Source organism: Nelumbo nucifera, chromosome 2, assembly GCF_055504915.1.
Source record: "Nelumbo nucifera cultivar China Antique chromosome 2, China Antique-T2T, whole genome shotgun sequence".
Classification (NCBI taxonomy): Eukaryota; Viridiplantae; Streptophyta; class Magnoliopsida; order Proteales; family Nelumbonaceae; genus Nelumbo; species Nelumbo nucifera.
In genome coordinates, this window is record NC_142650.1 from 19,028,936 (window position 1) to 19,047,468 (window position 18,533).

The 18,533-nt window shown below is 38.2% G+C and overlaps 1 protein-coding gene and 1 long non-coding RNA gene across 4 annotated transcripts; one reads left to right on the plus strand and one right to left on the minus strand.

Annotated features, from left to right (window-relative positions):
* On the plus strand, positions 1–9,999 carry LOC148801970 (uncharacterized). The gene is made up of 2 exons (XR_016082663.1): positions 1–5,644; positions 7,915–9,999. It is a non-coding gene; the product is annotated as an uncharacterized LOC148801970 (long non-coding RNA).
* A 2,167-nt stretch (positions 10,000–12,166) lies between these two features.
* LOC104595041 (peptidyl-prolyl cis-trans isomerase CYP20-1-like) lies at positions 12,167–15,275 on the minus strand. Of its 3 annotated transcripts, none has more exons than XM_010255596.3 (8): positions 15,117–15,267; positions 14,812–14,874; positions 14,360–14,435; positions 13,491–13,538; positions 13,361–13,384; positions 12,843–13,025; positions 12,627–12,702; positions 12,167–12,437 (listed from the first exon to the last, which is right to left on the minus strand). In XM_010255596.3, the coding sequence occupies exons 1-8, from the start codon at positions 15,189–15,191 to the stop codon at positions 12,299–12,301; spliced, it is 684 nt and encodes a 227-aa protein (XP_010253898.1). In that variant the 5' UTR covers positions 15,192–15,267; the 3' UTR covers positions 12,167–12,298. The 3 variants fall into 3 exon arrangements, with proteins under 3 accessions (XP_010253898.1, XP_010253897.1, XP_010253899.1); XM_010255595.3 differs by having other exon boundaries at positions 14,812–14,886; XM_010255597.3 differs by lacking the exon at positions 14,812–14,874 and having other exon boundaries at positions 15,117–15,275.
* Between the last annotated feature and the right edge of the window lie 3,258 nt (positions 15,276–18,533).

An 18,533-nucleotide genomic window follows, 5' to 3' on the forward strand; every position in this document is an offset into this window, starting at 1 on the left:
GATCTTTAATCTCGGACGTTACCAACAATAAAATAAAAACTATTTAATGTATAATTAATAATTGTAGAAAAAAATATATAATTGGATTCCTATTGAACCTCAAGTCAAAAAAAAAAATCTAGGAAATTATAAGTGGGTCCCATTTAAAATTCTCTCGTATTCACATGTGGTAAAAAATAAAAACAAAATTAGTTATTTTATTTAATAATAAATTATTAAAATTCTCTCATGTTCCCACAAAAAATCCCCACACCTTTCTTCTTCCCCTACTCTCCCCTCTACCATAACCACCGTCCTCTGCAACTAAACCACAAGTGACAAGACCAACGTTGTTGAACTGTCACCGGTAGCAAGGGCCAAGGCCTTTCCCAACTTTTCCATCTCACGTTCTAGAGTCTCCGGGTCTCTTCCGGGCCAACCCGGTCGACACTCGAGTCGAACGTGCTGCAAACCGCGTAGAAATATCTCCGAGGGCGGTCCGGCGTGGTGGAAGATATTTATAATTTTTTATTTATATATTTATCCAGTCGATTACACCTCTTAGTCCAATCAGAAAAGGTATTAGCCACGCCGAGTCAATATTCGCTCTCTTTCCTTGCAGATATATAAATACTCGATCCTCATCCCTATGAATCCACTTGTTTCCTTCGATCCAAAACGAGCTATCCATTAGAGAGAATCCGAGAGGTTGAGACGCAGAACACTCGTTCATGTATGACAACGATTGATTCTTCCTCCGCCGCAGAATCGAGCATGGACAAAAGCTCCAATGACCACCAGCTTCGTTTCCATGACGAGAAGAAGAACGGCACCTACAACGAACGACGTGGCTGCGGTGGTAACGGATTTGGAGATGGCGACGATGTGAACTGCGACGACGATGCCGAGGGAGGTGACATGGGGGCATGGGAGACTTTAAGTAAGAGTTTTCGTCAGGTCCAGACGGTCTTGGATCAAAATCGGGCTTTGATTCAACAGGTTAACGAGAATCACCAGTCCAAGATTCCAGATAATCTTACAAAGAATGTTGCCCTAATTCGGGAGATTAATGGGAATATCTCCAAGGTCATCTCGCTCTACTCTGATCTCTCTACTAATTTCACCAATATCGTTCATCAGCGCCGCGGAATGACCTCCAAGAACAATGGCAACGCCAACAGCAACAATAGCAAGGGGGAATATGCGAAGGCATGAAGCGATCTCAGTAGTTCCAGTTCCCCCACTATTTCCTATCGTAAAGTTGGTCATGTTAAGCATTCTTCAGCGGTCAGTACTTGCTTCTCGTTAATTTAGTCGGGCTGGTCGTGTCTGCGTCCAAAGGAAATAAAATTTAAGTGGTCTGTTTAATGTGCCAGTGTGTCCTCGTCTAGTGCAGGTTATATGGATTAGTCTCCTCAGTTTTTCTGATCATAATTCTGCTAGTGATTATATTGCTTATGTGATCAAGTGTCAGTGTGTCCTCGTCTATTGCAGGTTTTATGGATTAGTCTCTTCAGTTGTCGTGGTCATAATTCTGCTAGTGATTATATTGCTCATGTGATCATGTTTTCTGTTGTCTTTTAAGGACTATTGCTGTGTGGGCTTAGCATCTTCCTCTTCCACCCGCAAACATGATGAGGTATTTATGTTCTAAATGCTTGCCTTTCCTTGCTTTCACATTTCGTTGAGAATAACTGATAGTGATTAGGTAGGAAGAAGCCTGAGTTTCTCAATCTCTGAAGTCTGATCTGGCACTGCAACAGTGCTCTGGGTTACAAAGAGGTAAATGCCACTTGAGATAGCTTGTTGGTTATTACCTTCAAACTATTGTTTTTCAAAGCTACCTATGACTAGAATTATTTCTTCCCATGAGAAAGTACAAACTAGCTGGTGAGTTAAGTTACTGTTAAACAGTTTCAGGGATGTGGTTGTATAATCAGTAAGCATAGTCCTACAGTTTCCAAGCCATTATATGAAGCGTCCAGTTATGGAAAGACCAAAGATCGTCTGTCTTGAACGAAATTTCCGGGAACGTGGACCATTACCATTAAGGAATAGATACTATTCTGGCATGCATATATTAGTAATTTTTTATATTAACCAATAACATTAGCCTGTTCTACTATGTACAACTGGTGCGAAGTTTTCTTGAAAACCTTGAATTAACTTTTGCTCTCACTTTGGACTGGAGACAGACCTAACCTCTGGATTTTTTGTACGAAGCAGCCGTTCTTAGACTAAAACCTCAATTCTCATGCTTTCCAGGCTTCCAGCCCAAGATTTAACATTGCACAAAGCAATAGCTCCTATGTTCTTTTATTTCTTCTGATCAAATGGATGGTGATTAGTTAAGTTCATAAAGAAGCCTATGGTAAGTGTATTAGTATTTTGATTTTAGTAAATTTTCTTCACCTGCAGGAGGTAATTCCAAGCATGAGAATGAATGGATAGTGAGCTCAATTTGTTGTGAGGACAAGTTATGATGGAGGGTTCTGATGATATTTTCTATCAAAGGTAAACTTGGGACAAGTTCCCTCATTGGAGGGGGGGGGGGGGGCAAAGATCAAGCCAAACAGGTGGTTGCTCTCTTGACAATCTTCAGTAGTGGCAAGAAGGGACTTCCCTGTTCTATGCAGGATTCTCTTAGGAAACATATATCGGTTCCTTGGTTGAAAAATGCCAAATTAGGTGGGTAGACCTTAATGTGGCATTCACAATGACCCCTCTTGTGTGTGTGTATGCTTTGGGGGGAGGGTTGAAATTGGATGGTGGTTAGAAATCACCCCCTTCATGTGGTGACATTTATAAAAATCCTATAATTTTTTTAGGGGGTGTCTAATTTTAAAATCCACTTGATACAGTAAGTGAGTTGAAAAGTATAGAAATAAATTCTTGCTTCCAGGATTTTGGTTTCGGAAGGGGGACAGCCCTCTTGTTCTTGTTTCCCAAGACTGCATTCCCTATCTTTCTATAGACTTAGACTTGGTGTCCTTCTCAGGGAATGGGTTGTCTCGGGACTTTGGTTTCAGAAGGGATTTTAGGGACTATGGTTGGGAGGAGGTTGTTCCCTTCTAGGTTTCCTTAAAGAAGCTCTTTTCTAGTTGGTGTTGTTGATAAGAGAATCTTGGCCCATGACACTTGGTGTTTTTCTCTTGTTCTTCTTTCTTTTGTGCTCTTAATGTATCATCCCCCTCCTCCCCTCCTTTCCCAAAAAAGGGACTTATGGAGGCCTTGCTCCTCCAAAGATCAAGGTCTTCTGTTAGGAAGCAGCATTGTACACAATCAAAACTTGTGAAATGCTTAAATGCTCCAACACAAATGGAAACTATTTTGCTTCTCATCTAATATGTGCATTCTTTGTTTCAGGAGTGGGAAAGACACTAATCACCTGCTCCTTGTCCCTATACTACAAAGTACTAATCATTTTTTTCTCAATGTTTGTGATGCACCTGGCACCATACCTAATTTATGATGGATTTGTTCTCCCATGTAATTCAAGTCCATACTAATAAGGGAAAGATTCTTTGGTCATGCACAAGGGCAGCTTGTATAATGGAGTATATGGTATGAACAAAATGTGGGAATTTTTGAAAATAAAGAATAGGAAGTGGTATAGGTGGTTCATTGGACCTTGACGTAAGGAGGATTTCAAAGGATCCTTGATGGACTCATTGCTCAAGAGGGTGGTCTACTGTTGCTGGTTTTATACATCCAAGGATACCAACCATCCAACTTTTGGAAAATCCTGTAAGAAGACTCAAACAAAATTTTGGTGGATGTAGTTATGGAAATCCATGACAGTCAAGTATAGGTGGGTGATAAGAGATGAAAATGAAACTGTATTACTAAACTTCTCATGGCCTCTTGGAATGGGTAACTCCTTCAGATCCAAGATGCTTGCTTTACGTCAAGGTCTCAGATTGGCATCATTTTACAAATTTTCAAATGTAAAAAAATAGTGGAAGGTGATTGCAATGTTGTCATTTCACGGTTTGCTCCAATAGATTCAAGTCCTTGGACTCTTGGTCATTTGATTAAAGAAAATAACTTGAACTGCTTGTTCAAGTGAGCTCCTCAATTTGCTAATAGCCTTACTGATTCTTTAGAAAGGGCTAGAGAGAATTTGATTTGGGTGGACCCCAGGCCCAGAGGTTAATTTGTATAACCAAGTGTAATTGAAGAGATTGTGTTATTGGCAGCCTTGGACCGTATTTCCTTTCTCTTAGAATTGAAGTTACCGTTTCTTTCTTTTAATGCAACATATGTTCAGTTATTGATAATAGTTAAAAAATAAAAATAGATCTATGAACCAAGGACCCTAGAGGTGTGCAAAGGTAGAATAAGATGTGCTGGATTCCTTTGAAGGATTTTGTGAACCCAGCAGTGGTATCTCACACCTTGCAAGGTATCCTCATAAAATAGTTAATAGATTCATGTCTTTATTTGTCACATAGTGGTTTTTTATGTCTATGTTGGGAAATCTTTGAAGCTATTAGGTGGTTTCAGTAGAAATTATTAGATTTCTATTCTCTTTATTTTGAAGATCAATATTTCCTAGTAATATCCAGATTTCGTCTCTATGAATTTATAAAGCAGGAATTTCTGAAACAGGGGATTTTGCTTACTAATAGAATTTTGGTTTTCTTCTTTAAAAGCTTAGAGTGTGGTATAATCCATGCATTTTGATGGTCATAAACCATAAAGTCCTCCAAATTGGACATCTTCTTATCTATTTTCACTTTTTTTTTTGGATTAGTAGATTCAGTTAAGGTTGGTGTGGTGCTAATCCAAAAATAGGGAGAGAGTTGTGTCTGTAATCCTTCTTTATATTTTATGGTACTGTGTGCTTTACAGAAATTCTAGTTTTTTATTTATGATTTTAATATTATTACCAGAATAAAAAGTCTTTAGATTTTGGATGTTAATCACTCTATCCGGTAATTATCGAAAAAAAATTGCTCTATCCAGAAAATTTTACTTCTTGTTCATGGTAGTTGAATGCTGTTTCTGATTTCTGGACATTCTATTTACTAGAAATATTCCCTAATCTTTCAATCCCAAAACTCTGCTTTATTTTGTTCCAAATTTGGCCCCAACAAACTATCAAAGTCCCCTTGAGGCTTTTCATCATTGCATGACCATTTTTGCTTGGATCTTCTCAATTTCTTCAGCTATTTTGGACCTTCTTTAATGCCCCTTGCCTTCATATTTGAGTACTCTGTAGGCTCTAGGTGTATGTTGGGATATGGGGGTTATATCTGGAATGCTGGTTATTTTCATTTACTCTGGTTAGGTGAGGAAAGATGTAGACTATGAAACAGGAATAATGGGGTGGTATAGGATCTACTTGCACTCTTCAATTTTCTGATAATGCATTTACGCTGTTCTTTCTCATGGGTGTAAACTACTGAGCCAAACTACTTAGATCTTGACATCTTGTTTCTTGTTTCTGTTTGTGTGTGTGTGTGTGTTTTAACCTTTCCATTAATGCTCTGTTTTGTTTGATGGTATAGTCGGGCTTCTACTTGCACTCTTATCCAAAAACTTGCTGTTGGATCTCCATTCCTCCATTTGACAAGGTACAAGAGCTTAGAGCTTTCCTCTCGATTGACAATCAACAACTTTGGCACAATTAAAAAGTGAAAGAGGAGCTAATGAACATAAGGTGAATATCATTTTTCCCCCGAGCAGTGTGCTGTGGCTCAAGGAATCACAATCCAATTTGGACTTGTATTTTATAGGTATTTACGCTTTAGGTCTTGAAGGCCTAACTCGTAGCCTTGGTACTCCCCTGCAGCTGCAAGGGTGTGATGCAGCAGAAACCCAAAATTAAGACTTAGAGGAACTTGTAGCCTTGTATGGTGGTTTTGCACAGAAATGGCAAGACCAGAGAAGAAAGAGAAGCATAGAAGCAAAGAAGTATGGGGATGCGAACTAGAGTAAACTTGCTTTTTTTTTTTTATTTTACACAATGGGGCGGTAGTCCATCCCCTAAAACCCACAACCCCCCAAACTCTGGTGACACCGTGACAGTGAAACCGAATGTGTTAATAACAAATGATTCCAATAAATCAACGAATAAGATACTATAACGACACATTGAAAACATCTCCCCATGATGGAGGTTGGGAGACGGGCTACCCCCAATTCGCGGCTGCAGACTGCAGTGGCTTGTTGGAAGAAGATCAAACTCTGTGACAGTAGGATTTGATCCCAAGTCTCTTTTACAAACTGCTAGAGACCTTACCAGCTGAGAAAGGGTGAGTTGTGGGAAAATCATTTAGATATTTCCTAAAGTTTATTGAACTTCCCACAATTTTATAATTCTCACTTATTTTCAAGGGGTAATAGTTGGTTCTAATATGTTGGAGGACATGCATCCTATCACCTCCTGATTTTTACATCTAAACCCTAAACCTTAAAATCTAAACTCTAAATTTTAAACCCTTAAATTCTAAATTAGTGTATAATTCTGTAAAATGGCTGTAGGACACATGTCCTCCAACATGGTAGGAGCCAAGTATTTTCCTTTTAGAAGCAAGTAAATACAGCCTTAATGAACTAGAAAGTGGAGTCTCGTGTCACCACTAGGGCTGCTTCGACCAAACCCAATCCAAATAGTCTGGTCGGGTTAGGGTTAAGGCCTTAGGCAATCTGATCCCAAGATTTCCAACATTCTAAGTTTAAAGGCTAGGACTTTTGGTGTGACACAAGTGTAATATTTCTAAATCACCATGGTTTTGTACCCATGTATAAACTAATATTAAAGCTATCAATTAATCACCTAACCTTGTTTTTAAAAAATTGGAAACGACTTTTTAGGAAGTAAAAAGAATTGAAGAAATTTGGCCAACCCAAGCCCAAGTGCCCAACCTTAAAAAATGTTGGGTTGGTTGGCATCCTTTTTGACTTTAAGGCGTCCCTCCTTTGTGGTTGTCTGAATCTTTAGAAGATGGTGGGCGTGTTTGTTTGCTTGAGCTTTGCTCGTCTTTTTGACTTTTGTTTTTGTATGTATTTTTTTTTTTTTTTGATGAATGTTTTTTTTTTTTTGAGTATGTTTTGTTTCTCTTTATCTCTTTTTTTTCTTCCTTACTTTGTATGGGTTTTCCTACCTTTCCCTTCCTTTTTCTAGTTTTTCCTTCAAACCAAACAGTGTTAGTGAATCTTTTTACCACAAAAAAAAAATGAAGGTTGACTCAATCTGAGCTTACTTTAACTCTCTTTTAGAAATATAAATCTGCTGTATGCTCAAAACTAACTGTTTTCTTTCAACTTGGGAAAAAATAGGAATAACAGCCTTGTGCAGTAAAATAGTAAATTACTAGGGTTCCTCTTGGCAGAAAACCTCGTTTGGTTTACTAGATAAAACACAAACCATTCTAAACTGTTGTTTCTAGACTCTTCAATGATGGGTAAAACAAGTGTGGAGACATATTTTCAACTTTAAGATTCTCATAGGCCATAACCAATTGATCACACTTGTTTCCTCAAACAATTCACAATTTCATCATTAAAATCCCTAGAAGGATCTCCAAGTTACAACTGCAAATGAGATTCTCCCAAACGTCTCAAATATGTTGACTCAGAACCCTCAACATGAAGATGCTCCCAAACGAAAGAATTTCATAGCCATCTCAGTTTTTGCTCGATTGTGCCCATTTGTGATTTTGATAAAAATAATGAGAGTATACGTGGCCAGGGGAAGACATTTGAGCAGTGGAATGGCCATGGATTTTTACAGAGGACAAAGAACTTGCCTGATTTAGATGCTTGAACAGAGCAACGGATACGGAATTGTTGTTAAAGTTGGGAAAGAATCTAGTGACAATTCAGAGTTCAGTATTTCAGATTACACAATGGAGCATAATCCATGGTAAAGCCAAACATGATTGAATGCATTCACAATCCGTGGACGGTGTCTAAGCTCGATTCTAGGCTTCAGGCAAAGAGCCATGAGAGACGTGAATACGTGATCTAAGCATGAATTGCTTCTGTCTGCGCTTCACCAGGATGTCTACGACATGTGGCAAGGGATACCACACTGCCAAGGTGGCCACGGAGGTTGCCACCTGGTTTGTCCTCCCATCTGATAATCTTCCTACCTGAAAATTATTGGGTATACCCCTTCCGTGTATTCAAAGCTATAGACTATAAGGTGTTTGGAACCGTGGGCGTTTATTAATAAATGTTATCACATAAGTGTCACATTAGCATTTTTCCCATTATGTGAATCCGTACACATAGGGACTTACAAAAGTAGGCTTCGGTTTATGTGTGCGTTTACTATTGGGGAATCTTCATTTTAGCGTTTCTCCCAACGGGTAGGTGTATTCACTATTTTGCTAATGTGGTGCTTAATGGTGCCTAAGTGTCAATAAAATGGTTTATTATTTTTTTTGAATTTTTAAACAAATCAAGTACAAAACATTTAGTAAATAAACGTTCGCGGTTCCAAACACATACTAAATATTCAATGTTAACTTGAAGTGGGTGTTAGCAATGGGGGAAAGAACAGAAGCCACATTAGTTCACAAGCGGGTGAAGAAAAGAGCTGTTAAGGGTTTTTTTTTGTTAAGAACAGTCAAGTGCATATTTTGAAAATTTAAAGCACAGTCAAGGGATACATTTTTGTCCTTTAATTTTTCATGTCAATCTTTAAAAGCCTTAATAAGACATATTTAAGTAGTTTTGAAAATCACAAGGTGGTAGTTTAGTAAAAATATAGGGTATAGTTAAGTAATTAACTCTATTTTTTTAAGTAATTATGGTGTTTAAACATTGGTCAACAACCAGTCTCTACAATGCAGACAGAAAATTTCGAATTCCCCTAGTTCAATTGCTACCTAGAATCTTTCTGTTATTTGATGTGCTCTGGATGCTGTATTTCTGTTTTCTCTTTGGCTTAATGAATTTCTTTGTTCACCAAAAAAAATGCTAACTAGAATCTCGATAATTAGCTAGATCATTTCACATACATGCACATATAATTAGGCATGTAGTGTTTAGCTACAAGTATTAAGAAAAGAGTAAATTGCCGAAACCTCCTGAAGTTTAATAATTGCAATCCTCTCCTAAACTTTCTGACACAGTTGCAAGTAGACCCTCTTTGTTAGAATCTTCTAATTAGAGGCACAAAAATGTTATCAACCGTTCAGAGGTAAAATTGCAACATTAAATTCTCTTATTTTTTGTTCATAAAGTTTATAATTTTCTGTAGAAATCAATCTCAATTATAATTGCTTAGGTATTTTAGACATTTTGTGTCTCTTGTAAGACTGAGAGAAGGTCTTCTTGCAATTTTGTCAAAAAGTTTAGGGAAGGTTATTGCAATTACCAAACTTCAGGGGAGGTTTTATCCTAAAAAAAAAGAACTACAATTGTTCATAGAAAGTTGATCATTTTAAAATAAAACAATATATTTATAAACACTATGCATTTTTATGGAATAAAAAAATTAAAAGTTGCCAAGAAAAGGTATAAATTTCAATTTACAAAGATAGTGAAGAAACTTTTTGCACTGATTTACCTTATTTCTATATTTATGCCACTGCATCATAAATCTAGTAGAAGTCCCTTTTTGTATTCAATGTTTATTTATTATATACAAAAAAAAAGAGGTTCAGTTAATTACATTCTACCTCCCTATTATTGGGGATGAAATTTAGGAATTCATGCAATGACCCTATATAGTTGGGACAAGACTCAAATGATTATGGTTAACTAAACAAAAGAAATATAAAAATAAATTATATTTTTAGTTTTATGAAAGATAATACAAACATGAAAAAATATAAAACACACTTAATTTTTTAATAAAAATCTGACAATTATAACAATCAAAAGAATCCTTATGGATATCTGAAAAGCTATTTTAAAAGTAGTTGGATAGAAGCTGAATATGAAGGCTTAAAGGCTATGTTTGGAAGTGATGTAAAACGTCATTGATGTAAAAGTTTATGTTGGTTCAGTTTTATCAATGTTTGGATGGAGTGGAATTTTATATCATAAATCGATATAAAACCTCATCCAAAATAAAGTTCTAGATCGATTATCAATATAAATACTAGATCAATAAAATTGACATAAAAGCTCCACGCTTTTCTCATTGATAAACTTTTAGGGTCTGTTTGATTGTTGAGAAAATTGGACTGAGAAAGGATGGGATGAGAAAAAGAAAATTTATTTTCTCAGTTAGTTATAATGTGTTTGTTTGCTGAGAAAATTTTTGTGAGAAAATCCACTTTCTAGTGTTTGTTTTGCAAGAAAAATTTTTTGAGCTGATTGTCACCAGCAATCAAAGACAGAACTTCGGATCGTCGCCAACAAGATTGGATCCAGAAATCCGAAATTGCTAGAGATTTCAATTGTCCTGAGATAGTCGGCAACCATTGAGACACGAAATTAACCGTTGTGAGGTAGAGATCGTCGGATTCGTTGGCGGTGAGTATCCCCCGAAATGGTTTTTCAACGCCAATAGAGCCACCGAGTTCTCTGGATTGCTTAGCACGAGGATCGCAGTCTGCTTCATTATGATCTTTGGCGTGTTCAACTATTCCATGTTGGGATGGCGCATCTTCAGAATTCCTGGCAATGGTTGGCTGGGATTGGGGCTCAGAAGCGAGACAGAGCTTTATCCCGTTTTGTTTGGAACAGCCACTGTCTCCGACGCCTTCCTCTTGTTTGAAATCAGGGTTAGGGTTGGGATTTGAGCTAGTGGGGGCGGTGGTGCTGGAGATGCAAGACAGAGCTTTCTCCCGTTTGCGGAGGAGAATCCTGAAATCTTTGAGGGAAATGCGAGGGATTGGCATGAGCCATCGCCGAGGGACGTCGGGCGTCCTGTGTAGGTTCCCTCTGTACAGTGAGATCGCCACCATCTCGTTACTCGAATATCGATTGATCAAAAACGACGACGACCGCCCTTCTGTTCCGTTTCCTGTCGCTTCCTTCTATTCGGAATTTGGACTCTCGAGTTCCGATCTCGGATTTTGCCCATTTTCCTCCTCTTTTGATGTTTCTCGGCCGCCTGAAGGCGAAGGGCGCCACCTTCGTGAGGGAATGCCTTTTTTCTTCGTCCGATTGGAATCTATTTTACACCGCATCCCACCTTGTATTAGATTGCTCAGCTTGCATTTTCTTAGCGTTTTCTTTTCTCACCGGGGTCACACTGTTTTGGTGCAACCTCGCTCACTTAATTTTGGGATCCCGTGTCCCTCTTGTTTCTCATCCCAAAACATTATTTACCGGTAAACAAATACAAGAAAGGAAGAATAATTCGGGAATATTCCCTTTTCTCATTCCTTTCTCAGCATCAAACGGACCCTTACATCGCTTCAAAGAGGACACCAATAGGCGCAAGCCTTGGTTAGAGGAAAAAACTTTTAAGATTCTTTTTTTGGGAAACGGTAAAAGCTTTTAAAGATTTCTTTGACAAAAATTGATATAATGAATTATAATAATTTTTAATACATAGTTTAAATTTTGAAAATTTCCTCCATGCCTGACCACAACATCCTACAGCCGCACATCAAGGACATCTCACGTACCTCATGTCGTAATTCATTCATGGACGGTCCCAGAAGCTCATTGGGAAAAGTAAATATATTTCCCATTTGCATTACATCCAAGTTAATTAAGGGGGTGTATATGATTTTGCTTTCCAAAATGAAAACCGTCTCTAGTGTAAGTTTTATCAAGATTTACTAACCCACATATTCTCTACGATTTTGTATCCCAAAACAAAAATAACTGTCACATCCACAAAAACAAAATGATTTTTATTTTTTGATATGCAGCCGTCTTTGTTTTCAGAAATCATCAACAATTTAACACAGGATAAATTGTGACTATTTTCCAGACAGCCACTGAGCCGAAGTATTTCCCTTGATCTAAGAGGTCTTTGCCAATGAGTACTACTGATGTGACAGTTATTTTTATTTTGTAAAAACAAAACTGATAAATGCTGTTGCTGCCAAACACCCCTAACACCAAGGCTGTGTTTGGTTTCAAAGAACAGGTAGGAGATGGAAGGGAAACCTATACCTTTCCCTACCTTTTCTTTCAAACCAAACACAGCCTAAATGCTCTTCACAGACCATAAATCAGGTGCCACTGCCGCTTGCATCAGGAGCCAACAGCATCAACACAATACCTTGAAGGCACAGCCTTTCTTGGCCTCCAAGAACCAGAGTGAGTCAAGGCTGAAAACTATATATAATTAAAATGCTATCGTACATAACTTATAATGTATCACATAGACGATATTGAAAAGGGAAGGTCGTTATAATAGACAAGCTTGACGTGAAGGAGGAAAAACAAGTGATCACAAAGGAAGCTCGCCACTGTCTACGATGACAACTTTGCTTTTAGGCGTGCCACTTTGTCTCCCTTCAGCCTCAATCTTATAAACCACATCCATCCCAGATACCACTTGGCCAAACACCACATGTCTGCCATCTAACCTGTATCAAAACAAGAAAAAAAAATGATTGTGAAGCCTACAAAATCATTGACCACCCTTTGGATAAGGAGTATTGAAAAGCCTCGACTGTACAGCTTATACAACAGTTGAGGTTTGCAAATTACTAAATCCCTTGATAGTTGATACATCTAAAACAATGAGAACTGAAAATGGTAGGACAGACGGTTACCAGCTTGTAGTCACTGTTGTAATGAAGAATTGTGAGCCATTGGTATCCGGCCCAGCATTTGCCATTGACAGCAGCCCTGTACTCAAGAAAAGTACCCTTTTTAGGCAACCAAGCAGTCTTTTAACATTTTATGTACACCCAATGGTTATTTAATAGCTGCTCAATCTTCAAATGGTAACTAGTAACTATCAACTGCAATGGGGTTTACAATCTTACCAGGACCAGTGTGCTTCAATTTGAAGTTCTCATCAGCAAACTTGGTACCATAAATTGATTCTCCACCTCTTCCATCTCCTAGTGTGAAATCGCCACCTTGAATCATAAAGCTGGGAATGATCCTATGGAATGTACTCCCCTTGTAGTGGAGAGGCTTCCCACTCTTTCCAACACCTTTCTCCCCTGCAATGGAAGAGATATCATATATAAGACTAACATCCATAAAATTCTAATTCAAAAAGTCAAGCAACCCAAAATGGAAAACCTACAAGGTCTCACTTGGAGATCAGTCATAATTGGTGTATTTCATGAAAAGCAAATAACCCATAAAGAAGCTGCCAAGACTCATTGGATGTTTGTATTGAGTAACCTCTTTAATTGCAACGAAGTCGAGTAGCAAAATTATGAAATTTTAAATTTAGGATGCAACTAAAATGACAGACTTAAAACAATTTGCTCTCAATACTTGAAAAGATATGAGGTTTATGAAATAAAACCCAGAGAGAGAGAGAAAGTACCTGTGCAAAGTGCTCGAAAGTTTTCTGCAAAACCAAGATGCTTGTAAAAAGAATTAGACCTAAAGAAAGGTTATCTAAGCAAACCCACTATTACCACATTTTACTTCAACATGCACCTATTATACTGTACCTGCAGTTTTGGGGACTGTTTTCCCAAAAAGGCCCATTACAATGCGACCTGCAAGTGAAAAGATTTTTATTAAACATGTTTACATCTAAAATAGCATATTAGTGGCTGATATTCACACAGAAAAGGAAACTTCATGTTCATTGCTTCAAGCAATATTAACAATGCGTGTCATGATGCGATATTGTAATCATATCATGCAACAAAAGTCTCTTCAATATATTATTTCAACTTCAAATGGAAGAGAAAGTCTTCTGGTTACTATTACTACATACTATTGCTGGGCAATATGATGATAAATAAGATAGTACAGACTGTCAGATTATGTTTCTCTCTGCAAATAGTTTGTTCTATTCTTTCTTTCTTCAAAACCTGCATGCATTTTACCTTTTCTTCTGCCATTACATCATATGAATTCTTGTTCCAATGTTAAATCAATATGATCTAGCATTCACATTTGGTGCATGCATAGTGGTTTAGATAGCATTATCAAACCATCAACTAGTCACTCAAGAGTCATACTGACTAAATCATTAACTAGTAGATGTTGGTCAAGCAATGCACACTAGTTCCTTTAAGCACTTGTGATGCAAGCATGTGGTTGGGTGCGGTGTTTTAAAAGCGAGGATGCAAAAGGAAGGGGAAAAAAAAAAGAGCAAGAGCGTTCAAGCACCCAATGTGCCAGTCCAATCTGAGTAATTGTTTTCGGTGAGGATCCAGGAATTTTTGCCTTTTTTATTGACTATTTCACAAAATTTTACCAAATAATTTTGATCATAGATCTCTTTTTGGGTTTGTTAAGCATATATACTTTGTATTCCTTAACCATGCATATATAGCACCTTATTAAAATTTACATGGAAATCACATACCAGCAGGTTTTCCATCAATCTCAATGTCGAAGTATACTTTGTGGGTCACCTCCAAATCCTCCTTTGATTTCTTTGCCTGAAAAACCAAAATATCAAATGATCAATTGGGGAAAAGGAGGTTGCTCTGTAAGACCAATTCTGACCACTCCGCATTGCTAATCCAACTTGTATATAACTAAGAGTACCAAGAACTCATCTGAAATTTCAACTCCAGCAACCAGTGGAGCACAAAATCAAGAAACAATAAAGGACAGAAGCAGATGGCAAGATGGTCGTTGTATGTATGATTAGGGGAGGAAAAAAAACCTATGGCTAGAAATATGGCAAAAGAACATCAATGTGCATAGTCAAGGCAGTAAGAGGATGGAATGAGATGTATAAACAGTCAACGCCCGAAACACAACAGTAGAAAGAGAAGGAGAAGCAAGCCCGTAGGCAGCTACTTGCCTCACCTCATCGAGCTCGCTATCAATCCCGTTTCGACCAGAGGGAACTCCAGCATTGCTTAATTGATTCTGGGAACAAAACTAACAGCAATAAAAGGGAAAAAAAAAAGCAGATTGAAAGAGATATCTGAGAATGAAAAGGGTTCTCATTCATGGATCGACTCCGTAGAACACCTAGAAGGACAATTTGAGGACAATTCATGCGGGAGAGATGAATCGACGCGGTAAAACTCCATACTCCATAAGAGTCACCAAGATCATCAACTGAGAAAGTAAGAAAAGGGGGAGAGAAGAAGTGGAAAGCGGAGTACCTGAATGATAGCTAGGGTTCCGAACAAGACCAGAATCCATAGAAGCGAGACAGACAACAGCTTTGTTGGGGACATCCTGATCCTGCTCTCCGCCGATCTACACTCTCGCCCGACCGCTGTAAACGAGATAGGTACGAGAAAAATCTCGCATTTTAAACGAATTTTCAGATCCATCTAAATGGACGGATCAAGGAAAAATCGGACGTATGGGATCCGAACACGGCATAAGATAAGCTCTCCTCCAATGAAAAATTGCCATCTTAACCCGATCCACGCTGTGCGTTTCTTACATCACAGCCCACTGCCCAGTTGGAGGACTGTTGTCTGTTGTCAACTACAACTAGCTCGGTTCTTTCCCCATTCATGGTCCAGCCCGCTTGATATTGGAATACCGAATAAGGATTCCGGACCTGTCGTGGTAAATATACCTGTTTCATGGGCCGGACCGACCGGGGTTTGTCTTTTTATGAGTAGAAAATGTGCAGGCCCGAGTCCGACTGTCTGAGAGCCTGGTCCTTTAAGTCTGATTTGTACATAAAATATCTTATTTTTAGTATTTTTATAAATTAATAAATTAATTTGTATTTTCTAACAATAAATTAATATTTATTAATAATTTAAGAAACAAATATATATTATATATAACATAAGTATTTTTTTATTATATGTAAATATCGGGCCGAATTGGGCTTATTTGAAAAGGTCCCAGTCTGGCCCGAAAAATGTTCGGGCCTAGTATTTAAAGCCCAAGCCCATGGGCCTTAAATTTTGTCCAAGCCCAAAAATAACGGGCCAAGCCAGACTGAACCATCGGACTACCTAACCCATGGCCATGAACAAGTCTAGTGGTAAGGTAAGGTTGCAACTTTTTGAAAACTGCCAATTTGGGTTAATCCGGTTTTTTCACCAAATATCATGCGCTTTTGACATCAAAGAGTTTTACAAGTGTTCCATTTCTGCTAATGTGACATGTAATTAAACAGAATTGACAAAAAAATGGCATTTGACAATCCTATTTAGTACCTTTAAGTTTCCTGACAAATAGTCTAGAACCTCCGTTGTTGTCCGTCACACTCTGTTACATGTTACATGTAATTGATATATGTTTCAAAAATTCCTAAAAATACCTTTTCTCACAAATTATTTAAGCCCACTCCATCTCTGTCTCTGTCTCCTTCACACTATCCCGCTTCCGCAGTTCCTTCTTTTCTTCGAGTCCAGGGGCTTCCTATTGGATGGAGAAAACAGAGGGTGGAATTGGCCAGCCAAGGCCAATCCGATTGGCATTTCCATTGGTCCAGTTGGTCGAGACGTTCTCTTCCGCTCTCTAGAAGAAGCCACGCAGAGATTTTAGGAAGTTTGTCAGAGAAGGGAAATGTTTCCTCAACGAGTTCTAGTTCTTCCCAGTTCCAATGGTACTGGGAAGCCCATTTTTGCGAAAGCTTGCAGAGAGTCTCTTGGGAAAGGAATATGTAATGAAGAAACTTGCGAACCCAATACCACTCTGTGGTACAGGTAAAAGAAAAGAAAAAACAATTAAATAGAAAAAGCGATTCAAATAGTACATAATTTTCTTGCTCTTTGATTGATTAATGTTCTCTAAGTATTCTAGCTTTTCTTCTTCTAGCAGCTTTTTACAAGAAATGTCTAAGATCTACTAATAAATGTGGAAAGCGATCCCCAAAATACCTACAGGAATCTCAATTAAATTTTCCTTCTGAATTAGCATCAATGGGCGATCTTGTCCAGTGAACACGGTTGTAAAGAAAATTGTGAAGGGTCAGAACCCTTATTCTGGTCAGAATTAGAAAGCTGGTACCAAACAGTATACTCATTGTAGGTATATAGTGACCATTCATACCATCGAAGTACAGAAGATACCAAATTGATACTACACGGAGAATACAAGTGTATAATTCATCGAACATCTGTAATGAGAATACGACTCAACGCACATGCACGATGAACTCGTACTCAACACAAGTCAGGATAAACTTTGACTAATGTGAACTCGCGATGAACTTTAGATGCACGCAGTTTTGCAATAAACCTCGGATGTGCATAGTTCCATGATAAACTTCGGATGTGTGCAATCTCGCAATGAACTCGAGACCATTACGGAACCTTAGGGTCACCGTAGGCCAGGAATAAATATTAGTTACACGTGCGCCTTTAAATTATGTGCGTGATAAAGCGCCATGTGAGTCTAATAAAAGTGTGTCCGCTAGTAAATGACGTCAACAGTGTCACATTGGTTAAATGGACTACAAAAGGAAGTAGCACACGCGGATTATGAGAATCCTCAAATGAAAGGAAAGTCAGTCCTTGAGGGATCTCATAAGACACGTGGCGAAACCCTAGCAGTACTCCTTAATAACTGACAACGAATCCAATATTCACTTTCCTAATGGGAATAAAACACTTTTGACTCCTTCCTTTCGGGACCTCGGGATTGCTCCTTATAAATGAGAGTCCATCTCTTAACGAGATCATCATTTAATCATTCTATTCTGCCACATTATCACTTCCATTTACCCTAGCCTCCAAATCTACTTCATGCACCCGGTTTTCCTTCGTCTTTCAAGGAGACCCCTAAACATAGCCTAACCACCTTACTTACACTCATCTCTAAATCTATTACGCAAAACACATAGAAGTCTTATGTATGTATACCTGGATGCTATTAGATAGAGGATTTCTGACATGTAAGGTTCGAAGAACTTAGAATAAAGAGATTTGTGCTCGAAGGATTTCCGACAAGGAGTTTAATCCCAGTATAACCGGTTGCATGAGAGGTCACCACGTAAAGCATCTGATACAGAAATGGAGGTGGAGGCTAAGACAAAGAGGGAGATGGAGACAAGGAGAGGGAGAGAGAAAGAGAGAGAGAGAGAGTAGTGATCTATTTCCTCATTTTTTTTTGTTAGTATTTAATGACGAGGGTACTTTAAGAGAATATATAAACATTAAGGGTAGAGCTAGTCAATTTCCTACACCATAGGGGTACTCTAAGAAATTTGCCCCAAGTCAGATCACTTTAAACACCCAATTAGCCTATATCTCGAAATTTTGTGTTTTTCATAGAAACATATAAAACCAATGTTTTTCGAACCGCCATTGACTAGGATGGTTGGATCGTTCAGCCTAGGAACCATCCTTGTAACCGGTTCCATTTTACCCCAAAACCTGATCCCAAACCAAAAATCGTTGAATTGGTCAACAACTTGTTGACCGGGCGGTTGAACCATCGACCTGTTTGATTTTTTTGCCATTTTTTATTTTTTTATTTTTTTGTTAGAATGGGTCGTCCATTTGAACTGAATGGTCGAACCATTGACCTAGAAACCGATGGCTGTAATGGTTCCAGTTCTAGTTCAGTTTTTAAAACGTTGGGTAAAATGAATCACTTGTGAATCA

What these genes read in the sequence shown, in the direction of transcription:
- LOC104595041 (XM_010255595.3), bottom strand. Translation starts at nt 15,191, where the DNA reads ATGTCCCCAACAAAGCTGTTGTCTGTCTCGCTTCTATGGATTCTGGTC. An exon ending in TTGATAGCGAGCTCGATGAG is followed by an intron (nt 14,436 to 14,811) that starts GTGAGGCAAGTA and finishes TTGGTTTTTCAG; the next exon opens with GCAAAGAAATCAAAGGAGGA. An exon ending in GATTGATGGAAAACCTGCTG is followed by an intron (nt 13,539 to 14,359) that starts GTATGTGATTTC and finishes TTTCACTTGCAG; the next exon opens with GTCGCATTGTAATGGGCCTT.